Source organism: Vanessa cardui, chromosome 21, assembly GCF_905220365.1.
Source record: "Vanessa cardui chromosome 21, ilVanCard2.1, whole genome shotgun sequence".
Classification (NCBI taxonomy): domain Eukaryota; kingdom Metazoa; phylum Arthropoda; class Insecta; order Lepidoptera; family Nymphalidae; genus Vanessa; species Vanessa cardui.
In genome coordinates, this window is record NC_061143.1 from 3,284,265 (window position 1) to 3,294,416 (window position 10,152).

Sequence of the window (10,152 nt, forward strand, 5' to 3'; positions counted from 1 at the left end):
TCGACGTAAAACCGTTTAATGAGAATTCTCTCCCAGAACAGACATTCCGCGAAAACCCCGATTTCAAATTGTATTACTTATTGTAAATATTCATCTGACATACTCGTAATTAGTCGCTAATTCATTTCATCATTCGTAATAATTCTCTGATGTGATCGGTTTTACGAATTTCGCCAATGCTACATCTACGTTGTGTCGTACTATATGTATCATAAAAAGCCTCTCGATAAAAACATTTCATGCTGACACTCATAATGATTGATCAAACAACCTTAAAGTCTATAAATCTGAAACAACATCCATAATTCATACATCTATACATATAATAAAATTGGAGTACCGGTTTATAATATTAAAATAGCCATTTATACTCAATGTATATGTATTTATTTATACATGTTACATACACCAAAATAACCTTTTTTTACAATTTTCGTCAGTCTGTCTGTCTGTATTTTTTGTTCTCTGGAACGGCTGGACCGATTTTGACGAGACTTTCACTGGCAGATAACTGATGTAATAAGGGGTAACTTAGGCTACAATTTCTGTTTTTGTTAAATTCAAACGCGTACAATGTCGCGGGCACAGCTCGTATTAAATAAGGAATACTTCGGTAAATATCAGCACCATTTTATACAGTTGTAAATACGGACAGGAAAAATCGTAGACGTCATTATGGCGATCAACACGTAGCATCTCTACGGACGCACGTGTTTTGGACCTGCTGTTGCCCTTAATGGATCAACGAAAATATATATATTTAGACATTGCATTATTAGATTTTCATGTCGACAAAGTACAATATTAGATAGCTTGTAATATTAAATAAAAAAACTGGCCAAGTGCGAGTAGGGCCCATATAAAAGTTTCCGTACATATCTCGTACATTATCTTTAAAAAGGGCAACAAATCATATCTTGTATTGTAAATATTTACAATAATTTGTTTTTTAGTATTTGTTTTTATTACGGCAACAAATATCATCTGTGTATATTATAAATACAATTTCAAGTGTCTAACTATCACTGTTTATTAGACACAGCCTGGTAACAGATAAACTGACGTACGACAGAGTCTTAATAATAGGGTCGCTCTTACTCTTTGGATACGGAATCCTAAAAATACTTAAAATGCCTTGAGAATAATCTCTTATCTTAGTTCCCAAGGTTGTTTGCGAATTGGCGATGTAAGGGATATATTGCATTGATATGATTGAAAGGATACTAAAGTTTTTTTGAGTCCTTCATCTGAAGGGTTAAACCTAGACTCTGAATTTGTGTATAAGCTTATATTTATCAGTAAATGGCCAAAACTGGTGTAGCAAAGTAGTGTTCTGTTGTACTCTTCAAATACGATATTTCAATCATAAATTAGGCCATAAATATATGCAGATTATATAAAAACAGAATGGATTATAAAACTGGTTGTACAATGGATGTAACGCGCTATATAAAGCCAATAAATTGATATCCGCTTTTAACCAGTAAGTTAATTAAACTGTCAGTTATGAATTTATCATAAGTTAACTCCTAGTTTGCTCGTAAAAGTCCATATTATATTACCTTTGTAATTATAAACCGATGTTTGCCAAAAATGTATTGTACGATTTACATAATGATATTACTAAAACACATATTATAATCGCATATTATAGTCATCTATAATATACGACTATATACGTCGTACCCCCGGGGATTTGCTTGATAAAATGCGCATGCGAATTTTGCGTGTTCGACGTCACGTGTTAAGCATCAAATCAAATCTTTTTTTTCAAGTAAACTTCACAATGAAGCCTTTTTGAATTGTCAATAATTTAATACTACCACCATAATATCATACCACCACAAAATATACCAGCATAAAAAAGATGTCCTACCTTGGAGGTCAAGCAAGAGCTCATCCAAATTGATACGGTGGTTTGGTTTGGTTGAACTTAATTGTTAAATGACGATTCAAAAGTGCTTGTAAAAGCCTACTTGAATAAAGCTTATTTTGATTTTGGAAGAGCAACAAACAGGCAGATAGAGTTGCTTCCAAGTTTAAATTATCAGTACATAATATAGACTAGCTGCGCCCGCGACAATATTAGTTATCGGCCAGTGAAAATCCCGTCAAAATCGGTCCAGCCGTTCCAGAGTCATTAGCCGGAACAAATAGACAGACAGAGAGACAGAAAGACAGACAGACAAAAATTATAAAAATTGTTATTTTGGTACATGTACCATTTGTGTATAAATACATAGGCATTAAGTAAAAAAGGTCTTTTTTAATAATACAAACAGACACTCCTATTAATTTATTATATGTATAGATAATCGCTTTTTAATTTCCATGGAGGTTACACCTATTTGCCCTTGTAACAGAGACATATTGCGAAGCCAGCAAAAGTTGTGTACGTGAGAAGAATACTTAGCAACTTTGCAATGAATTAAGAGCAACGTGGAAGCGACTTTTAAAGGAAAAGTCCATTAGCATCCACAATGCTAAATAATAGCTGACCCCGTCCGAGATTTTCCGGATAAAATTTTTTACCGGCGCTCTCTTTAGTTAAAAATATATATTTGAGCATATTTTTCTCTTAAATAACGTATTGTCTCACCCATTTCTTCACGATGCTGTTTTGTTATGTTTAATATAAATATTTTTTGGATGAGTCTTGCTCATATGGACACTCATGCATATCTCAAAATAACACAATGAAACTCTGATGCCAGAAGCAATCTTACTTCTGTACAATTTCATTGACTACCTGAATATTTAATTTCGTCAATTTTTATTTCTTTGATAGATATACACGGTAAAATAGCAGCCTGAATATTTGGAACTTAGTCAATCACGCTACTCCAATGCGGGTTGAATTGGATACATTATTGTCTCCTTCACTGTCAAGTACGCAATGGATTCTAAACATATATTAATGCTAGGTTATGTTGGACTTTGAAGTATGTGGGTAGGTAGGTATCTTCAATTCACATCCATGTATTGTAACCAATCCATAACGAATCGTAATTCTAATATATTCTGTAAATCCTTCGAGTATTCGAATATCAAGTCACCTGTTGCCAATAAAGATAAGCCGTAAAGAATATATAAACTAAACCGAATACCGAGAATTGATGTTTGGTATTAAAATCACTGACCTGAATTGTGACATGTATAAAGGCTGCACACGAAAAGAACAATAAGAAAGAAAATACGAACGTGTTATTTGCACCATTTTTTATGTTATAGGTGGCAAACGAGCAGCTCACCTGATGGAAAGTGATTATCCCATATGAAAGTGGTACCCATGGATAGCTGCAGGCAGGGGCGTGTATAAATGCCATGCTGGTCTTTAAAGAAGAAGTACTGTTTTCTTGAAGGTTCTCAATCGGTTCGGAAAAACCACCGCCGAAAGTAGGTTTCACAGAGTGATTGTACGATTAGAAACTGTCTTAAAAATCACGCTGTTAAAAATCAATATATTTCTTAAATAAAACAAGCCTACAATTTATTTTTCAGGTCAATTTCCTTCGTTTGAGATCTGGAGTTTCAATACCATTTTCTCAATAGTCAATTTAAAATTTAATTTTTCTAAGATGACTATTAAATAGCGTTCGTTAAAATCGGAGCAAAATGACGTTTAAATTTATCGTCTCTGCTTAATCAAAGCTGGGCTAATGAAAAGACGCAATTAAAGAAGTATCCTTAATGCATTAAGTCTATAAAAAGAAATTTATATCGAAATGAAATCATAAGTTTGTAGCTAACATTACGAAAAGTCCTAACATTACGTAACAACCTATAATAATCACAAAATTTTCATGTAATTTTTTTTTTAATTCATCTCGTATTTAAATGGCGAAAGCATATTTGGTACAGCTTGTGCTGGATGAAAATCTGCTACGTGAACATCATCTTAAATTGTAAAAGGAGCACTGGGCAATTTACATGCTATTACTTTACTTTTTATTTTATACTAAAGATCCGTCCAGGCTTCACTCGTTTACTATATACACAACGTTTAGATCGAAGAAAAAAATAGAAAACTTGTTTTTTCCGGTTAGGGAAATTACAATTCTCGTTTTTTTTTTTTTATTATAATATTTTTCGTATTATATGTGTAATTGAAACTTACTCTTTTTATTGATGAAAACCAAAATTATTTTACAATTGCACTAAACCTAACGTGGCTACGCTTCCATATCGATCACCGTGTCGAATTTCAGTCAAGAAAACTCGTTTGTAATCAATGCCAAAATATTATTTTATCAGTAGACTGATGTGATTAAAAAAATGATGGATAATTTTAAAAAAACTCGTGAAACACCGGCAGGAATGCGTATAATAATGCATACAATAATAAAGGCTGGCAATGCACCTGCAAGCCCCCTGGTGCTGCAGATGTCCATGGGCGGTGGTAGTCACTTTCCATCAGGTGAGCCTCCTGCTCGTTTGCCACCTATCTCATAAAAAAATCAAAGTATAAAAATATTTTGATAATTTGATCAAACAGTAAAAAAGCAATACTTTTCTTATATTTTCATATATATATTCTCTCGCGGAGATTTCAGTAGATATGAGGAAAGGTTCAGCGTCTGAATGCATTAAAAACAAACTGATCTCTTAAACTCAAACTCAAATTTCTATAAGGAATATGCAACCATTACACTTACCTATTGATAGTCAAATCAAATACTCACCACCACCAACGCCACCGCCGGTTCGGAAGAGGAAACAAACTCCAGTCATTATATGTGAGGGACATAGGGAGGCATAAGCAGTGGTATAGTAGCGTAGGGGATGAGGGCCCGATTCTTTTTCTATGCACCGGGGTCTTACCTCATCTAGCTACGCCACTGGGCATAAGGTGAACAGTTTAATAATTCTTTAACATTATCAAATATGTTATGTATAATAAGAGAGAAAAAGATTTCAGTGGAACCTTGTAAAACATAAAGTTTATTTTCTATATTTGAATTTTTTTTAAGAATAATGATTAAATGAAACGCATATTCAATATTGTTTATTTCCAAATTTGTATGTATAAAACAAAAAATATGTGATTAATCGTCGCGAGTAATTGATGTTTCATTAACGAATATTGGAATGTTCTATTAATCTTCGAACTGAGCACATTTTTAAGTTCTTAATCCTCACAGAGATACATGTAAATATATATACTCGTATAATATAATTAGTAAAAAATTGTCGTAGTTTCGAATGAATATTGCTGCAAAATCATATCAATGCCTCTTCCATCTCTCGTTTTGTATGTACTGCAAAATACTTACAAGATAGGTAGTCATAAATGCAATAGTCTGAAAAATAAACATTTTCTTATAAAGCTTTAAATTTTTGAAGACACATTTAACCAAAGAAACGTAAGGTAAGGCTTTTGTGCAAGCCCTTCTGGGTACCACTTATTCATCAGATATTCTACCGCTAAACAATAGTACTCAGTATTGTTGTGTTCCAGTTTGAAAGATTAATAAGCTAGTTTAACGACATGCACAAGGAACATAACATCTTAGTTCCCAAGGTTAGTGTCGCATTGGTGATGTAAGAAATGGTTAATATTTCGAACTGCGCCATTGTCTATGAGCGGTGGTGACCACTTACCGTCAGATGGGTTATTTTCTCATCCACGAACAAAAACACAACATGCACATATTTGTCATCATCTACTCAAAATGGGTATTTACAATTGTTATAATTCACTATGTATGTGTGCTCAACACTGTGTGTGTGTTTGTGTGTGGAATACATGATCTACATGTCTTATATAAAAAGCTTTCACTTGTATTATCCTAGAATCCGCATTGGAGTGGCATGATGGATAAAGTTCCAACTTTGACTCAAGTTTGGAAATATTGAAGGAAATATTCAAATACCTTTGATAGAAGAGACCGTTGAACTGTGAACATTTGCAAAGGCGACATTACTGGTTCATTTAACATTAGTTGCTGGTACATCAAGTCTAACTCCAGCCTGATTCGTCTCCCCACGGGAGTCATTCCATATATCAAACGTGTCAACTTAATTCGTATCTCAATAACCTTGGAAAATAAACAATGAAGGGTTTTAATACAAAATTTTACACATTCTTTTTTTAATCACACATGCCCATCACATCATCAGCCAATCAAGATTAAACTGTATGTACTAATATCAAATCTACGTAAATAAATAAAGCCTACTAAGAAATACAATATATGTAGGTAATGTAGAGAGCACCAGTGCTTGCATTATAAAATAAACTGAAGAAGATGCCAAAATTTTGGGATTTGTCCAAAGACCAAAGAAAAAGGTTTAACCAATACTATGTCGTACTATTAATACCATCACCTAATTTTAACTTAATAAATTCAAATGAAGAACAAGAGAATCACTAGAAGGGTTCCGAACAGAATAACATAAGTAAGATAATTGACAAGAAATGTAAGAGGTTAAAACGGAATCACTTATGTTCCATTTACTTCACATGAAGCTCCTGATATTTATCACGTATGTGTAGTCAAACAGATCTCACCTCCTCAGTTATCCGATGACATGGTTCCACAAAAAGCAGCGTTGTGCTCGTATACAATGTTATCCAAATCAAATGAATAATAATTATAATCGCTTTACCATTTGTTGCTAAGAAAAGAAAGTAACACAAGTCTGTACACACTATTTTAAAGGTATTTTAATACTTCTTATATTAAAAAGATAAGAAGAATTACAAAGGAAATCGGTTCTTATTCCTCCCTCTATTAATCTCCAACTAAACAAAAGTATACACTTATGGGGTAAAAATGTAAATCTGTTAAAACGAATAAATGTATTTTTTTTAATCAAAATCTATGTTTAATATATATAAATGCTTCTGTTGTAATGTAAATATCAAATGAACATGATCAAAAAAACGTACCAAGTACGAAGGCATCGATTAAGGCACAAAATGAGATTGTAAAGCAGAAAACAGTATTACAGAATATTAGGAACATAGTACCGCCACTATTTAAATTCACAGCTGATACTAACTCACAAATTGTCACATAAGAACTTGTAAGAGCACGAACGACTTCTGATTTAGAACGGATTATATTTACTGTTATGGAATCTGTAATGAAAAACAAAACAGTTAAGCAACTTATTTTAAAGAGAATACATAACGAATGTGGATCAATATCTATTACCAGAATTCAATCCGTCGTTAAGTTTATGTAGTTTTTTGGTGATTTTCTTCAAAACTTGCAGAATTTCTAATTGAATACAAGCATTCTCTACTCCCATTAGTAATATTTGGTAAATTTGGAAGAAGAAGCAAATGTTCATACATTTGATGTATACTGAAAAATATAATTCCAATAAAATTTTAATTTTGACTGCCGACTTATGTGGATAACAACATGAAAAATGCTATACCCTATCTTGACTATGATAAGGCAAATTTAAATCGTAGAACTCCCACAAGACTAAATATTTTCAAATATCATTAATATTATCAGTGGTCTGAAAAATAGTCTGGCAATTTTTGGCGCCAATTATGAGTGATAAGCATCTCATCAAATCACGTGGTAATGCAAAATTTTCGGTAAAGTATTTAGTATATAGACAGGCACATTAGTAAGTCCTTAAAGACTTTTCTCTCAATGTTTTAAATACACTACACTAATCCCAAAATTATGAAAATAGGACAAAGGATAACTAGCTTCCATTATTGTTTTGATCAGAAATCATTACATACTAAAAGCTAGCACAAAACTAACAATAAACGTGGCGTCGCTCTATGTATTCGTTCAATTGTGTCGTATATTCATCGTAGACTTGTTTACAATTATTTATCCCCAATATTTGACCCTTAAAGGGTGAACCTTGAGGATGGAGCTTGGTACTAAATTTCATCAAATCAATTGTTTAGCTATAGTTTCGGAAACGGACTGACAGACAGAGTTACTATAGCAATCATAATATTATAACAGGTATTATTATTATTGCTTCGTGTTATTATAACTATTATTATTAATGTTATTATAGATGTGGACCCAGTCTACCTTCGTACTGAAAATATTTACAATTCAGTCAGAATAACACGTATTACTGATGATATGTTGATTTTGTATGGTTACTGTTTACAGTATATACTGATTATTACCACCATTTTCCTGGAAGCGTACCCACATACACATACTGTTAAAATTTTGTCTGTCAAAGGATTAAGTCACCCATATATTTACATTTTACTAACATACAATACTTAACATTATTTTCGTAATACAGATCGCATAGGGCTTTGTATTATATGTATGTTGTAGGCCAAACTTTTTAAGTGTAAATTATAAAATATTTAAATCTTCGTACTAGATCTCCTTACCTACTTCAAATTTAAAAATAAATATATCGTTTACAATGATGTAAATAGCGTTGGAGATTAAGTACGTGAGCATCATCAGCGTTAGTTTGTGGTTTGAATTCGAATCATTATCGTGAATATTGTAACATATCTGAAATAAATACATGTTGTATTATTTGATCATTTATGATTAGAAAAAAAGGTAAAAATAACCCTTGGAACATTATAGTGAAGCAACGAATCCGAATACAAAATCAAAAGAGACTGCAATTTTTCAGTAGTATGTGTAATAAATAACTATTTTTGAGTTCGCTTTTGTTGCCTTACTACAATGTTTAGTGCGCTCCCTTGATTTTTTTTAAGAGTTTAGGTCACGGAATTTACAATGACGATATTTTTTTATGACATAGGTGGCAAACAAGCAGGAGACTCTCCTGATGGAAAGTGACTACCACCGCCCATGGACATCTGCAACACCAGGGGGCTTGCAGGTGCGTTGCCGGTCTTTAAGAAAGGAGTACGCTCTTTTCTTGAATATAATAATATAATAATGTCAATGACAATAAGATACTGAACATAGAGCATTTCAACACTGGGTACTTCCTAGGTGAGAGAGCTGAGTAAGTAAGTCGACGCTTTACCAGGCTCAGTACATAACCACCAGAGATCTTTTCTGCTCCGGTAATATATATGAACAACACTCAAGAATGCTTCCATTAAATGACAATTGGAGCGACGTATTTCTATACTAGTAGTCGCCTGCGGCTACGCTCACGTTTTAAGGTGTTGGTTGTCATGTAATAGGCAACAAAATTAGCCTATGGCCTTCTTGGAGTTCAATTATTATTTAATTCTAACAATTCGACATACATCTCGAATTTACCTAACACGATAACGTCGTTTTTTGAAGTCACTTGAAAAAGGATACATTTTATTAAAAAGTGAACATAGATTAAACCTTTTTTAGTATAATAAGGTACGTAAATGTCCTTTTGAAGCGCCGAACTCCAGTATAAGAAGCCATCCCAGATGCGAGCAAAGTACATATTGTGACTGAAAAGTTTAATAATGGAAAAAGTGCCAAGTCTTGAAGTTCTCGTTTCTCTTGAACTGAGTGCGCCATGTATATAAAAAATAAGCTCGAAGCATCTATAAGTAAATTAAAGCAAATATAGATTAGTTCGGTCGAATGGGTTACCAATTACCACCGACCTAAAATACGTGACCACGTTTAATCCTATGATCATGAGCCATTTACTGCTGTAAATGTCTGAGCACTTTATTTGTAATATGCTTTAGGGCTGGATATATATACATATACTGAAATATAAACTATCTATGCCTATGAAGATGACGTAGCTGCCTCGAGATGGCCTAGTGGTTAGAGCACGTAAATTTTAACCAATGATTGCGGTTGAAACATAAGTAAGCACCACTGGTTTTTTATGTGTTAAACACATTTATGTATTTATAATAGTTAATCTCGAGTTGGTCGTTAAAGGAAAACATTGTGAGCAAACCACCAACACGCATAGGTGCAGCAGTGGGAAAATTACAGGCTGATAGTATAGGCTGTCAGGATGCCTCAAGTTTTCCTGAAGGACCCGTCCTGATTCACTTATTTTCTCCGCTACAAAGACCGTTCTTTTTTCAGAGCGTGACGATTTTTTAAAAAAAGAACCAAAAGCAAACCTATTGTTATCCTAGTTCCAAAAAATCATCAATTTAACTTTACATTTATTGATTGTGTTATTGTTCTAAGTAGCTTCTAGGTTATTTGCTTGTATTTGAAAGACTACTCTTAAAGACTCCAAAATTACAAACACATTACGTAA

General features: G+C 33.0%; 1 protein-coding gene across 1 annotated transcript; it reads right to left on the bottom strand.

Annotated features, from left to right (window-relative positions):
- Window positions 1-5,077: 5,077 nt before the first annotated feature.
- LOC124539018 lies at window positions 5,078-9,460 on the bottom strand. The gene is made up of 7 exons (XM_047116321.1): window positions 9,276-9,460; window positions 8,339-8,468; window positions 7,161-7,313; window positions 6,893-7,084; window positions 6,512-6,618; window positions 5,874-6,038; window positions 5,078-5,300 (listed from the first exon to the last, which is right to left on the bottom strand). Exons 1-7 carry the CDS (start codon window positions 9,438-9,440, stop codon window positions 5,226-5,228), a joined length of 987 nt encoding a protein of 328 aa, XP_046972277.1. The 5' UTR covers window positions 9,441-9,460; the 3' UTR covers window positions 5,078-5,225.
- Between the last annotated feature and the right edge of the window lie 692 nt (window positions 9,461-10,152).